Below are 15968 nucleotides of genomic sequence, written 5' to 3' on the forward strand. Positions count from 1 at the left end.
TTAGAATTTAGAAGTCAACCCAGATGAAGATGCCTATGATTTGGCTAGTCACAACAGAATTGACAATGTGAGGGCAAGAACGGTGGAGCGGGAAAGGGTGTTTCACGAGCTCATCACAAACAGTGCATTCCAAAGTGTGTGTTGAAGAATTGAAAGAATCTACATATATATCTATCTACTAGACTTATGACAAAGTTGAATAATACCCAATGTCAGGGTCAACTTACGCTGTGTCTAGAATACACAAGTAACATCGATCTCAAGGTACTAGACAGGCCGGCAATGCATCAATTGAAGGGCCTAGGATAATTATGTGTGCTTCCCTTGAAACTAACATTTCAAAATTCTAGGATATCCTTACATTTTGGGTGACCCATATTAGTAAAATGTTTTGAAAAACACCCAAAATGGTCAAATACCCTCCTTAATGGCTTGGTTGGTGGTGTCATCCGTCATAAAATTTGAAACTCAAATAATTGACTCATAGTGTTGGAGATGATCTATCTAGCAAAAGCACTATGTTTGATTCATATTGTATGTAAAATTTTCTTAAACTAACAATCATGTCATGTCATGCATGCGATACGAGCATTTATGATAAGGTGGATTTGTGGTGGGATCAAAAAAAAAAAAAAAGTCATTGAAATTTGAATCACACGAGGGGCATCCATTCCTATGTCCCGGAAAACATATTTTGATGAAAATAAATATATAAAGGCACAAGCTAGCACAATGATCTTCTCCACATAGGACCACGGATTGTTTTAATTTTTCAATGGTGGTGTAGAGGGGACCATGGTAAAGTAGAAACGCGCACACATCATTGGATCAAGTCTCCCTCAGTCTCTACGTACAAGTTGTGTGAGTCAGCGTCATCATCGGTGATGGAGTGAGGACGTGTGCAAGTGTTGCCGTTATTATATATAGCATAGGCGCGCGTTTACACCATCAACCGCTAATCCATTTTGTTCAGTGTGGGACATAGAAGCTGTTCTTGTGTGTCTGAGAGAGAGAGATGGAGAAAGAAACAGAGATGAAGCAATCCAAGTTCAAGAGGATTTGTGTCTTCTGTGGCAGTAGTCCAGGGAACAAAACTAGTTATAAGGACGCTGCTATTGAGCTTGGAAGAGAATTGGTAATTAATGCCCCCTCTCACTCTCTTATTTCTTCTTCTTCCTTTTGGACCAATTCTAAGTCTCTAACAAATACATAATATTGTTTTCTAATGTCATCTAACTTTTCTCCCCATAATTAAATTGGATTTCTTCTCATGTGTTGCTTTAAGATTCTTTTTTCTTATTTTATCTTCGGGGACAATTGATGACTTTGAATTACGTCAATTTCTCTCTCCCTCTTTGTTTAATTTGTCTTACTTTTGTTTTCTAATTTTTCAGTTTTTCTAAGCTTACAGCTTTTTACTACTATATACTAGGATTTACAAACTGGCATAGTCAACTAGTTTTCTTTCAACTTCTCTGCTTTCTTAGATTCACGAAATCAGAGTTATTTACATATACATATGCTGATGATATTGTTTGGTATTGAAAAGGTGTCAAGAAATATTGATCTAGTATATGGAGGGGGCAGCATTGGTTTGATGGGGTTGATTTCTCAGGCTGTTTACGAGGGTGGTCGCCATGTAACTGGGTAAGCAAATCTTCATCGTGTGGTCTCATTTTATGTATAGTACATATTGAATTTGTTGAAGTCAACTAATTTTTTGTCTTGCTTTTGTGTGCAGAGTTATTCCCAAGACACTTATGCCAAGAGAGGTAATGTTAAGGTGTTTTGGAAGCATTTCATTGGAAATGATAAAAAAGAAAATGACCAAACACATATGCAAGGGGACAGAGAGAGAATTATCTGCATGTTTTCCCTATCTTAGCACAATAACAATATACGCTCTTGTTCCAATTCTTTGGCATCCAAGTGAATTTCCACCATACTTTTGTTATCCCAATATCTGAGCTTCATACACACTTGTCCTTTTTTGTGATTCATGTGCGGTTCCTAGTGAGTGGAACTACTCACAAACAAGTCACATTTTATTTATTTATAAGGTTTATTATTTATTATCCATGAACACATACACCTGGCAATCAGGGGTCTTCCCTTCTGAACCATTTTGTCCTTCTCTCCTAGTTCCATATAGCCACTTTAGATTCTTGTGGCATTTTAATTTTAAAATTGGTATGATTGAGGAAGTAAGAGAGTTTTGTTGATGACTTTTCTCTATTCTAGGCCCGAGGAGAAAAAGGGTGATCATATGATTTCCAATAGAGCCCACTTCTCTGGCAAGACTGTAACACTCATCATTGCACCGCTCCCTCTCCTCTCCCTAGCTTACTTCCTGATATTCCGTGGCATGCATTGTATTGTATTGTAGTATTGAATTGTATTGTATCAATTCTCACTCGCAAAAACTGTTTCTGCTTTACTATGAAGCTGTTTGTTTGATGAGTTATTATAATAATTTGGATTGCAGCTCACTGGAGAAACAGTGGGGGAAGTGAAGGCAGTAGCAGACATGCATCAAAGGAAAGCAGAGATGGCCAAGCGCTCTGATGCCTTTATTGCCTTACCCGGTTCGTACTACTACAACATAACATTACATTTATGCTTCCACCATTATTTCTTCTTTATCTTAATTACATTTTACAATTAACATTACATGATTGTGGAGATACAAGGTTAGTTTATTGATAAAAAGAGAAGAAAATGAACAAGAGGTTGCATATTTAAATTTTTTACTAATAAAAACTAATAATTATTATTTATTGATAAAAAATTATTACCTGTGACTGTGATTCAATATTATTATCAAAGGTTTGTCTTGGTTAAGAAATTTGTTCGGTTAAAAAAAATATCATGCTTACGAATTAAGGTTAAGAATAATTTATAATTACTCTTTTTTTAAACCATGTAAATAATTTTAAGGACACTGTCCATTAAAGTAAAAGAGACAATACCTTAAGGTTAGAACATTGACAGTAGGAAGGCTAAGCCATAATACATGTGAGCTGCAAGACCCTCTAGCCTCCTTTACCTTGACTGGGAGGTGTTTGTTGTTCTAGTACATCAATTATATCTCATGTCTTATAAGAATTGAAGTTAAAAGATTTAAACACCCTTCTTTCACAATTTATCAAGAAATTTTTTAAAGACAAAATCATTAGATCCACCTAAGAGTTAATGTGGACACATGTCACTCGAATGAGATTGTTTCTCTTAGAAAATAAAATAAAGCTCTACCGAAAAATATCATGTTTATTTTTTTTATATTTTTAACCAGTATTACAAGAATGATTGATGAAACTATTATTATATTATGTCTCCATTACATAAGATAAGGAATTATAAGATTAATTTAGTGATAAAAAAATAGAAAAAAAATTAGGTTTAATTTTCTTCACTAACAATATTTTAATAATTAACTATTAACATTTATCAAAAAATGTTCAAATTATATATTATGCACTTGTGATGTTGGGGTACTGTACGATTATTTCTTTTTTTTTTTTTTTTTTTACAAAAGAAGATTATTTCTTCTTGATAGTGTTACACGATCCAAATTTGTACATGTGACTAGTCAATTCCAAATCATAGTGCGTTGGAATACGAAAACGTTTTCATTGTGCCTAAAAAGAAACTTTTTATTTTATTTTATTAGGATGACTTTGCAAGGTCGCGAATCATTCTATTTATTCTAAAAAAATAATTGTTTAATTTTATTAATTTCAAATTGATTATTTCTGAAAAAAAATTGTTAATGAACATGTATTAAATCAAATAAGTTTGAATCTCATAATATACATTATTATTTTTCTTATTGCAATGGAACCTTACTTAAAATTAAATAAAACTTCAACGAAAATTGGCGTATAGAAAAAATCCATACATTATCAATAGATTTAAAAAAAAAAAAAAACTTACGTGATGGATCGGCATGCTTCGATTGTGCATCAGTCATCACATGACAAATTTCAAATAAAAGATTTAAGTTTAAAAATATCTAATAGCCGGTACACACTAACTTAGTGCATGCCCAAAACCGTATATAGACCACGTGTAACAAGAATTATCCCATGTTTTTAAATGACATGTTTTATAAAATAGTTATTTCAGGTTTAATTTTGGGCTACCATTTTATAAAATATGAATTACACTCACATCTTTCTCAAATCTTAATAAAATTACACTTCATATTTTTTTCTTTTTTTAGGCATTATTTTGACCACCTTCAATACATATTATTGCCATAAAAATCAGAAAAAGTAAATGTTAATGGGAATAGTATATATAGTGATAGTGTTGCTTTGTTATATAATTAGAGGAGGTATTTTTAAGGTAAAAAAAATATGATTATCGAGTAACATTTTGTTACACATTAGAGGATATGAATGTAATTTGGTCTTTTTAGATGCTGCTTTTTAAAATAAAACTCCAAAGTTTCTTGCCTTTTGTAAACTTTTTAAATAAAATTATTGGGAGTTTTCCGATATTATTCTTTTGGCGATTTTAGTGAAAAGAAAAGGAAAATATGCATGTGTAGAAAAAGGCAGAAAATATAATTATTAAATTCCTTCAAAAGCATGTAATTGAAGCAGATATAATGACAAACATTTGCTTTGTCTCATCGTAATTTTCAAGCCTAATCACAATTGTAAGCCTGAAATGAATTACCCACAAAAATAATAGCATGTAATGGTAATACTAATATATACCCTTTATGTGCATAAAGGTGGCTATGGGACACTTGAGGAACTCCTTGAGGTGATAACATGGGCTCAACTTGGCATCCATGATAAACCGGTAAACTCCTAATGCTACAAAGTTTTTTTTTTACCCTTAAAAAAAATGCTAAATTAAATTTCCATTGCATCATAATTATGAAAATTGGTACCTATTACACTTTTATGAGATACGAATGCATAAAACAAAGTTTTGGTTTTAAAAGGTGGGATTGCTGAATGTTGATGGATACTACAATACCTTTTTGTCTTTCATTGACAAAGCGGTGGAGGAAGGCTTCATAAGCCCCACTGCTCGTCATATAATTGTATCTGCCCCAACACCAAAAGAGCTTGTCAAAGAGATGGAGGTAAGAAATTGTAATTAAATATTATTATCTCTTCTTTCTTCTACTTTACTACTTAGCCTTGAGTAGTTGATGAGCCATTTCCTTCATATTTCTTTCTTTAACTTGCTTTCATTCTTTCACCCTTATAGGAATATTTCCCACAACACGAAAGAGTTGTCTCCAAGCTAAGCTGGGAAAGTGAACAGCTACATTAGTCCTCACATTGTGAAATCCAATGGTGATTTACATGATGATGACGATGATGGAAGTTTGTGTAGAGGGTAGTTGTTAGTTAGAGTTTCAAAGTCATAGAGACTATTATCGTAGATGACCACAATTTACTGGAGCCAGATTCTTTGTGCTCTTCCTTTTCCTTGTTAGTGTAAACATTTGATTGCAATCTAGCTATGAAGAAGGTTCACTACTGTGTTCAATCTGAATTTTTCCTTTTTTCTTTTTATCCGTTTATCAAAATTCAAAAACAGAGAAATCTAGTTATGTATTTCTTAAAAATTTCTAAATCCTTCTTCCCAACATAGGGCCAGAGAATTTGTGTAGGATGAGGATCGCAGGATTTATATGTTTTTCTTTCTACATTTTCCGATTTTTATTGTACCATGGTTATTGTTGTGTTGAATTAAAGTAGATAAAAATTCCTTTAGGTGCATACACTATATTGCCTAATTAATTATGAACACAAGTTACCCTTGCAAGAAAAAAAATGACAAAAGAACGTAGTCTTTGACAGAATAATGGAGACCAGCTGGATTGTTTCACAAAATAATATACATGTAGTAAGAAATAAATAAAAAATAGCATTTGATTTTGGGACGACTTTATACAATCTATTTTATTTGGAAGGTAAAAATCTTAGTTAAGAATGTATTCCTTCGGATAATATGCAATAAACAGGGAAACATAATAGGTATAGAAAAAATTAATCTCACTAACTAGTATCGTTAGAGTATTAGTCAAGCAACCAAAATAAAAAATATTTTATGTAAAAAGTATAAAAAAAACAAAAAAATATTATCAGCAACATAATTTTTTTATCTTTCAATAAAAATATTTTTACTTAACTTCATTGACAGAAAGAAAAAGGAAACAGAGTAGGTAGCTAAATTTAACGTATATAAATTAAGTTGAAATCCTAATATACTAGTATAGCTAACATTTAATGTCATTAGGTTACAATTACAATGCATGCTTTCAACCATTCTTTTGTTTTTTATACGAAGGACTCTTACATTATTCTTTCATTAATGTCTTATTATTATTATTATTTTTATTTAATGTTCTGTTTTCTGAGCTCGTGAGTTATTTATTTTAACAAAACAAACCACCCATCACTATTCCCTATGCCTACGGACCACTTTTACTTTGTTGTCTTGTTGCTGATTTTTCCCAGGTTATTCTTTATTCTTAACATTTTTTTCTAAAAAAAATTACAACTATCAACTTCAGAAGTGAAAATACTGGCTCATTTGCTTTCCGGTTGACCCTAATGACAATGAAACTAATTTGACAGTGAACCTAAGCTTTCCTATATCTTCTTATGGGTAAAAATTAATTTATGTATAATTTAAAACTAACTTTTAGGTAAGTTAAATGAAAAAAAATTCATAAATTATTTATACAAAAACTATACTATTAACTTATAAAAACAATTATTTTATTTTATATTGTTTTTTTCCCTCATAAATACGTGCAAGAGTAAAAACTATGGACTTTTCTTTTTGAAGTTACGTTAGGAATAGAAGCAGTGACGAACAAAGTTATCTGGTGGAGGGTCAATTTTTTGTTAACATAAGCTTATATTTAAATCTGAAAGGCTTGAGCTGGTTTCCACTGCAAGCTTGTTGGCCATGTGTATTCAAAATAGCCAAGTATTGTTTATTTGGATTGTTTTTGTATTAAATACTAAAATAACAAGATGACAGGATTTAATATTATGTAATGGATGGATTATATCCAAATAAGCTACAATTATACAATGCTTCAAAACAATGTTTTTTTTTGTTCTCTAGTTACAGAAGGTGAGGTTGGTTTGGAGTAAAACTGGTGGCACCTTTTGTGCTTGAACCTCAGTTAAAAATAAGTGATAGGTTGGCGATGCTTAAAAATGCAATCATACTTCACATTCGCTGAGAAAACGATAAGTTGACATATCAAGTATCAACTTTTAAGAAGTAGTACATCAGGAATGCTTAAAGAAAATTGCAAATATTTTGTGATGTCATCAATCACATATCAAATTAAATGTTTTCATCACTCACACACACACAAAATAAAATAAGAAAACAGACCAGTGTTAAAAACTGAAAAAATTAATTTGAACCATTTATAAATCATGTATTATTTTTATTAATTAATGTTAGATATTTTTCTATATATTAGCCTTTTTTTTACAAGATTCTCCGTAAAACGAAAAAAAAAATAAACAAATAAAATATGATAAAATTAATTTTTGAAATATTTAAAATCATTTTTTGAAAATTTAATTTTAATTTATGCTTAAGATAATTTTTTTTATAAAAATTTTTATTTCATGTTTTATGTTATTTTCTTTTTAATCAATGTTTATAGAAAATTTCATCCAAATTTAATTATGTATAATTAAATATATATTAAATAAAATATATTTAAATTTAAAAAATAGGATATTAAAAAATTTATAATATATAAAAAGATCATGTTGAAAAATCAATAATTTTAATGAATGTAATAAAAAACAAAAGAGGTGTTGTCGAATGTTGATCAGTTAAAAAAAACAACAACAACAATAAAGAAAAAGAGAGGTGACCCTACAGACGATTGAGAATTTTCTGAACCGTCCGATGGCATGGCTTCCAATCCAATCCAAGGGAGTGAGTTGACCGGTCAAAATCAAAGTCCTGAAGTCGCACACACGTGTCCACCACCTGGCACGCTCTCATACGCCTCTAAAAAAATAATACAAGGGAAAATAGAAAAAAAAACGAAGGCAGGGGTAGTTTCGTCACACGAATAAGCAGAGTGAAAATTTCAGTTTAGGCTATAAACCTCAACATCATTGACATTTGACATTTGACAATGGCAATGCCTGTTTGATTCTTCTCAGCACATAATCGATCGCGCTCTGTTGATTCGATTGAAATCGAAGAAGAAGGAGGCAAGCTTCAACCCTAGCGTTTCCACAATCGATTCTGTAAGCTTAATGAAACTCTTTCTTTCGCTCTTCGTGATGGACGACTTGTAAATCTGTGTTCCGCGGTACTGTTTTTATGGAAGCTCTTGAATTCAGTTTCTGTGTTTTCGCTGTCGTTTTATGAAGACAGTAGTGTACGGCGCTAAATAATATCAAATATGTTTGTTACTCGTTTTTTTGTTTCGTGAGATTCAGTAACGCCGATCAACGATGCTATTTTGAAATTGCGCATTTGTATCCTTCGGTGGTTATTTGACGTCACGTCAGTTTCGTTTTGTTCTTTTAGGTCGTTATGATACGGTTTGAGTCCGCGTTTGATAGTGTGAATTCATAAATAGAAATGCTTACTTATAGTAATCGGTGCTGTGTGTACTGAAGTATTAACGCTAAAATCACATCAGGTTTCTATTTGTTCTTGAAAATGCTTGATCCATTTGTCTTTGATATGTTAACAATGAGGTTTGAACTTGTGGCGTCATGCAAAGCACCTAATCACTAGCACAATCCTTGTAGCTTAATAAATGCTTGATACTGGCTATTGGTATCATTGTCTCCAACATGTTACTAAACACCTGCAATTATTTTTGCATCTTTATCCTCTCTCTCACACACATGCACTCACTCACACTCATTCTGAGAATATAATTTGGATTTACATGAGTGCTTTCACTTGGATGGAAAGACAGACGGACAGATAGATGTATAGCTCATAAATACTTAAATAGTAAATGCACATTCAACCTGACTACTACTACTCTGTTTGTGTCTTATACTTGATCTCATTTTTGGTTGTTGAAGGATGATATATTTGCGTTGGTGTTTGCCTGAGGATTTGGGGCGTTTCCGGGTGATACATAACTTGACTTGATTGTGGTTGATACTAACTGGACAGGAATAATGCATCGCAAGTAAGGAAAAAATTATTTTTAGAGTTATGATGCCTGCCTTTGTTTTGTATTTTAAATTTTAAATATCTTAAATATTAAGGTTTTATTTTATGTGCACTCGTTCTTTGTGTATGTTCTACGAGAATTTCTGAATTTCATTTACTATCTCTTCTTTAGTTCACTTAAAAGATCAAATGATAGTACCCGGATTATCATCACAGCTATTATGGGAATTGCCTTTGGATTTTTTGTTGGTATTTCAATTTCATCTGTGCATTTGACTAAGGTAATATTTACAACGGTAATTCTTTTCAATGTTTTGTCACATGTTTTTCATCCTTATAATTTTTCCCTTGTTATATTTTGCAGATTAGCTTACTTTCATCACCTGTAGGGAATTCTTTTGATGTACCTGTAGCTGATTCTGAAATAGACAGATTTTCGGATGAAGTAAAGAGATCTTCTGCTGTTATTGACGAGTCTTCTGGAACCAAAAACCTTGAAACCCTAGGGTCAATTAGATTACCGAAGGTAATTTCCATGCTTATTCTTTAGATGGATGTGAATGTGTGTGTATTCTCAGAAAAGTAAAGCTGGAGGTTTCATTGGTTGTTAGCACTGATATATTTGGTGAAAGTAATATGTTTTTTTTTTTTTTTGGGGGGGGGGGGGGGGGGGGAATGTGAACTTAAGCCTTTATTCAAACTAATCTAAGCTTATAGATTGCTTATAAAAAAATGATTAGGTGCAGGCATTCATGTGCTTAGCAACTTGTCAAAATGGTGCACAATTTATGTAATTAGATGAAATGATCTATTATGTGAACTAATATCATTTTTGTAGTTGTTTTTTTAGAGCAATGATTTGGGTGCTGATGTTCATGAATCAGGAGCTTATTAACTTTGGAAGTAGTCTGAAATATTAAAAATTCATTGCTTAAGCAATTTGATGAACATTAAAGTTGAATGAGCTTTTATCTCTGTCTCACTCATAAGGGACTATCAAGTTTTTTGTTATGATTAAACTACTTTCTAGAATTATTTTCTTCCGGGTGTGATTCTTGATGATTGTGTCTATAAATTTCCGACATCATTATATAATTATACTTGCTTTAGATTTCCAGCATACTATTTAACAAGCAAATAAAGTCTGATTCAAAACTGCTACTTTGATAGATATTTGTTGCATCAAATCCTCGTGGAGCTGAATCACTACCCCCCGGAATCGTTGTATCAGAATCAGATTTTTATTTACGAAGATTATGGGGTGAACCTAGTGAGGTACGTTGAAAAACAGTTATTTACGATGTGAGAAATTATTTGTAGCTTGTAGTTGTTAATGTTAGGAAGTCTCATGTCGTCTGTCTCAATTCTTGGGATGTAATTTATATATCTGTTGGGCAACTTCACTTAGTGTCAATTGGTTTTAAGTTGAAATTTAACATGGTATCAGAGCCTCTAGCCCATCTTAGTTCTTGCCTATTCTAGTAGGCTCGCTTGTGGCATACATCTGTGGAGGGGGGTGTTAGGAAGTCCCACATCGCCTGCCTCAATTCTTAGGGTGCAGCTTATATATCTGTTGGACAACTTCACTTAGTGCTAATTGGTTTTAAGTCTCATGAAATTCATCTAACAGTTAAGTCTCATATATGATATAGTACTACAAATACAAAATTTAAACAAACCCCAAAGTGCATCTCTCTCTCTCTCTCTCTCACTCTCTCAGTTGCATGTGTGTTGTCTATTCTTGTGATGGTGGGTGTGGCATGGGAAAACAGAGAGCCATATGTAGCAATATTTCAAATTCTTCCATTTAAGTTGCACATGACATAGGAGGCAAATCAAAACTATGTCCCCTACGCATGCTTTACATGTCCATATTTGCCAGAGATGTGCACTTTTCTCAATTGTGTATTTATGCAGCTCTTATTCATGCATGAGACCATTGCATGTTAGTGTGTCAGGAGTGTGCATGTTGATAGGCTGGTGTGGATAGTGCTGACATGTTACACGTATATTTCTTTTATATCTTTCTTGCAAATCTTCCGATGAAACCATGAATGCTGCAGGATCTGAAGAAAAAGCCGAAGTATTTAGTTACATTCACTGTTGGTTATGAACAGAGGCATAATATCAATGCTGCAGTGAAAAAGGTTATTGATATTGACTACCTTCATATATATGAATTTATTTGTATATCTACCATTTCATATTTTCTTCAAGATTGCTGACTATCAAATTGTTCTGTAGTTTTCTGATGATTTTGCAATTTTGCTCTTTCATTATGATGGTCGGACTAGTGAATGGGATCAATTTGAGTGGTCAAGGAGTGCAATCCATGTCAGCGCAAGGAAACAAACTAAATGGTATAGTTTTCTCCAATCATTTTTTTGCATTTAACTTATGAAAGTCATAGGTATTGGACATGGGAAGCCTATTTTTTTGTGATCACATTTAACTTTGGAATTCTTAAAAGACCTTATCATTCTTAGGAGTGATGACCTTATTGCTATACTCCTTTGCTTTTATACAATTTTCTCGTACTCAATGTTGTGCAGGTGGTATGCTAAAAGATTTTTGCACCCTGATATAGTATCAGCTTATGAATATATTTTTATTTGGGATGAAGATCTTGGAGTAGAACACTTCAATGCAGACAAGTATTATTTTCATCTGTCTAATCTGCTCAAATTTGATATTTATGCAACTTTTAGTTTAATTAATTGACTGTATTCTATTCCCCAGGTATATTCATTTAGTGAAAAAATATGGTTTGGAGATCTCTCAACCTGGTCTTGAGCCTAATAATGGATTGACATGGGAGATGACAAAAAGGAGGGGTGACAAAGAAGTTCACATGTATTCCTTTGCCCTTCCTTTCTTTCTTAACTTTAGTCATTGATGTAATAAGGTGTTTTTTTTCGTATCATGACTTCAGATGTGTTCTTAAGTCTTGACACATTTTTGTGTGTGTTGGCAAATAGGGTGACAGAAGAGAAACCAGGCTGGTGTAGTGATCCACATTTGCCTCCTTGTGCTGCGTATGCTCTCTCTCTTCCACCCTGGTTCAAAGTTGAATTGATGTATTGCAATATCATTTACCTAGATTTTCTTTTCTTTCTCTACTTAGTTAACTTTACTATATCTTTTGTTATTTTAGATTTGTGGAAATTATGGCACCTGTCTTTTCTCGTGAGGCTTGGCGTTGTGTGTGGCACATGATTCAGGTATATTTTATTTTCCTTGTTGCATATGATGGCTATGGTAACATAGTCTATGAACAGGTGAATTTTTCTCTTACATGCTATATAATCTTAGTAATTATACTGATGAACTTTCCAAATATCTTCTTGTAGAACGATCTAGTGCATGGATGGGGATTGGACTTTGCTCTCAGAAGATGTGTAGAGGTCAGTAAATTCTATCTATTTATTTTTCCCCTTCCTACCAATGAGAGTTTGAATCCTTTTTGTTAGCATTGTTGATAGGTGGGTATGCTTCAGTTGGTCATGTGTGCTTTCATGTGCCAAGCTTATAAGAAGCCATATGAATAAAAATTAAATGATCTAATTCAATATTAACATATGTTTTTTTTTTCCTTTGAACTTATCCAACATAGTGGTCCTGATTTTGTAAGCACTTTGTGTTTGTGTTTCTGTTCATATTAATGAAGTTTGGCTTGTGCTTTTTCTCAAGTTACTATTATAGATTAATTTATCAGGATTATGGCCAATTTTAATTCTTGAAAGGCATTTCATGGTTTTATCTGTTCTTGAATTAGTCAAAGACGCTTCAACAGTACCATTTTTTTGTCCTTTTCATATCTATGATGAATCTTCCTAGTTTTTTTCTTTTTGGAGTGTGAAACCTGAATATTTTGTGCTAAATAGTAAATAGTAAATAGTAAATATGGGGGTGCAATCTCATTACTTAAATAAAATCTTCTAAGCAATTTGATTTACTTAGTTTTAATTTGAATCCTTTTGCAGCCAGCACATGAAAAAATTGGTGTAATTGATTCACAATGGATTGTTCATCAAGTAATTCCTTCTCTTGGGAACCAGGTTAGACATCACTAGCTTACAATATAGTTAGAGCCACTTATTTTCTTTGATGATATCATTTTAAATTGAGCATGTTTTTATATATTTATTGGGAGTATATTTTTATTTTCCTCTTCCTTTTTTTTCCACATCCTGAACCTAGTACAGTTGTCGTGTGTGTACTGTACAAGTTGATTCTGGACAAGGTTTCAATGACGAGGAGTTCATATTGTTGCTTGTTGGGAGGTTAAACTAAGATGAAAGGGTTTTATTTTATTTAAAACTTGATGATATAGTATGGTTGTTGCATTGTGACTTGGAAGTCCCAAGTTCAAATTATGGAAACAACCTGTGTTTGCGGGATAAGGCTGACTATATCTTCCTCCCCCCTCCCTAATACACCACTTTGTCGGAGCCTCATGCATTGAGTTGCACTTTTTATGTTGGACAGAATAATAGGCCTTTTTCACACTTATTGGGTCTTCTTTTAGTTTTTATACACACATGATAGCCTTTTTCTTATTCTCGTTCTCTTTCTGCTTTTCACTTTTGTTTTGGGATGAGGGCGGGGTGTGGAGGTCGGAATTGCTTCATAGCTATTAAAAGTAGTATTAAGTAAGACCCAAAAGATGAAGGTAAAAGACATCAGGACGTCTTCTCGAGTAATGATTATATTTTTCCATATTTATTGTTTGACCAAAGCATATACCATTATCGAGTCCAAAAGTTTTTCATCCGGGGTAACAGGATCGAAATAGTTGCTACTACTCATCATGACGGTACATATAGTCTTTACTTCTTTTGCAAAAGATTTTGTATTAATTTCCAAATATAATTTTTTGGATATGTATGCATAATTTTCAGGGAGAGTCTGACAAAGGAAAAGGGCCAAGGGATTCGGTATGTATACTTTCTGCTCAATAATGCTACCAAGTATTTGCTCAGTTTTTTGCTTACAGAATTACTACATTGTTGGTTTCTCTTTAAAGTTGTATTAGAGCTACATATGCATTTATGTGGAGTTAGCGAATGCAAGAAAAGTTATATTAGTTATATACTTGTATTGCGGTCTGATATTTTGCCCCCTACTACAATACCCTTTCAGGTCCGAGCCAGATGCAGAAGTGAATGGGCCCAGTTTCAACTTCGCGTAACCAATGCTGACAAGTCTTATCTTGAAGGACTTAAACGTAATGGGAAGGGTTGATGTGTGGATCCATCTTCCTATTGTACATGTTTTATGTACACTCTCGGTGGTAGAAGTATTTGTTTTGTATTCTTTCCTCCCCTCAGGTGCCATGCGTATTTTCTGAGCCTTATTTTTGAGGAATTAATTTATAGCGATGTAAGTCCATCACTTTTATGTTATTGAATAACTTTCTATCAGCCGTTAGATTGGAACTTCTTGTCTCATTGATTGTACATATAAAATTTTATTTATATTAATTTAAAATCATGTCATCCATGATATGGATTAAGATTGACGTTGTATGTTATAAAATGTGAAAATAAAAATAAATCGACCATTTTTTATCCGTCTTTTTAGGAAAAAAAACCCAGATCGATAAAAGCACATTTTAATATGAATTTATTGAAAGATCATTAATATTTTGGTTTTATACTTGCAAGTATTTTGCAGTCGATGTAAATGTTTTTCCTACGTTATTCAATTATTGATTAAGGTAGTATTTGATTTAATATTCAGTTAACTCTAATATTCGGTTAACTTCAAATATTTGCTATTTAATTTAATTCTTCATTTTTATTTTTTAAAGAAACTTTTCATAAGTTGTTTTTTTATTAAATGATCATTTTGCTATTTTTGTTTCTTGTTGTCTCTCGGAAGTCGGAATAAATAAGAAATTTGACATATTTAACGAGATTAAATGGAAAAACAAATAAGTAAGACGAATTCTTTGATAATGACAATATTTACGATAAATTAATTAAAAATAAATAAATAAAAATCGTGACTTTTGTAAAGATTCAAGACTTTATTAAAGAATTTAACTTTTAGGTTCGAGCTATGGTAAAATGTTAGAAATATTCTAAAACTTGAGACGTATTACAAAAGTTGCAAAATTACTTGGTTGTTTGGCAGTTTATTATTAACCCGAATCTTTGAAAGCTTTTAAAAAAATTGTTAAAAAAATTAACAAATTATGTTGTGTTTGGTTAAGGGGAGGGAAAGGGAAAGAAAAATAGAAGAAAAATAATATAAATTTTATGTAGATCTCACACTTTTTATACTTAACTTTAATTTAAATATTTTTTTATTTTCATTCTTTAAATCAAACACAACATTAATAATCATGTTCATTCTCATAATTTTCAATTTACTGGGGTGTATAATAGTTAAACTTCATTCTCATGATGAATACCAAGTACATATTTAATTTAAAGTTGAAAGGTTCTCAAACATTAATTGAATAAAAAGTTTTAAATTCTTCCTTCTCACATAATGTACATGAAAATGTATATCTGTTGATCCTAACTTTAAATCAAACATGCTCTAAACAAGTGAAGCACTTACTACAACAGTGACCAAACCAATGTGCACCTAGGCAGCTTCACCACCACAGTTGTTAAGGTGTAGTGTTGTGTTGGAAAGAGTGAAAATTGAAACTTTAGGATTGAATGATAGAGCGGAAAATGAGGGATGAAATATAAGAATCAACAACAAAGAAGAAAAGGGATATCTTAACAGGATAGATAGGTCATGAAGATGAAGGAGTTAACGACAATGGAAGACTTATGAACAGTCTTTTTCAA

At 32.2% G+C, this 15968-nt stretch overlaps 2 protein-coding genes across 2 annotated transcripts; both read left to right on the forward strand.

Moving 5' to 3' along the window:
• Window positions 1-849: 849 nt before the first annotated feature.
• On the forward strand, window positions 850-5506 carry LOC100811156 (cytokinin riboside 5'-monophosphate phosphoribohydrolase LOG1). The gene is made up of 7 exons (XM_003543427.4): window positions 850-1135; window positions 1550-1647; window positions 1742-1772; window positions 2486-2585; window positions 4742-4812; window positions 4958-5101; window positions 5230-5506. Exons 1-7 carry the CDS (start codon window positions 1016-1018, stop codon window positions 5293-5295), a joined length of 630 nt encoding a protein of 209 aa, XP_003543475.1. The 5' UTR covers window positions 850-1015; the 3' UTR covers window positions 5296-5506.
• A 2605-nt stretch (window positions 5507-8111) lies between these two features.
• Window positions 8112-14674, forward strand: LOC100806338 (uncharacterized). The gene is made up of 15 exons (XM_003543419.4): window positions 8112-8267; window positions 9066-9175; window positions 9332-9440; window positions 9524-9685; window positions 10330-10434; window positions 11223-11306; window positions 11404-11519; window positions 11712-11813; window positions 11899-12012; window positions 12138-12194; window positions 12314-12380; window positions 12510-12563; window positions 13143-13217; window positions 14061-14096; window positions 14302-14674. The coding sequence occupies exons 2-15, from the start codon at window positions 9165-9167 to the stop codon at window positions 14401-14403; spliced, it is 1194 nt and encodes a 397-aa protein (XP_003543467.1). The 5' UTR covers window positions 8112-8267; window positions 9066-9164; the 3' UTR covers window positions 14404-14674.
• The last annotated feature ends 1294 nt before the right edge of the window (window positions 14675-15968 follow it).

This window comes from Glycine max, chromosome 13, assembly GCF_000004515.6.
Source record: "Glycine max cultivar Williams 82 chromosome 13, Glycine_max_v4.0, whole genome shotgun sequence".
Lineage (NCBI taxonomy): Eukaryota > Viridiplantae > Streptophyta > Magnoliopsida > Fabales > Fabaceae > Glycine > Glycine max.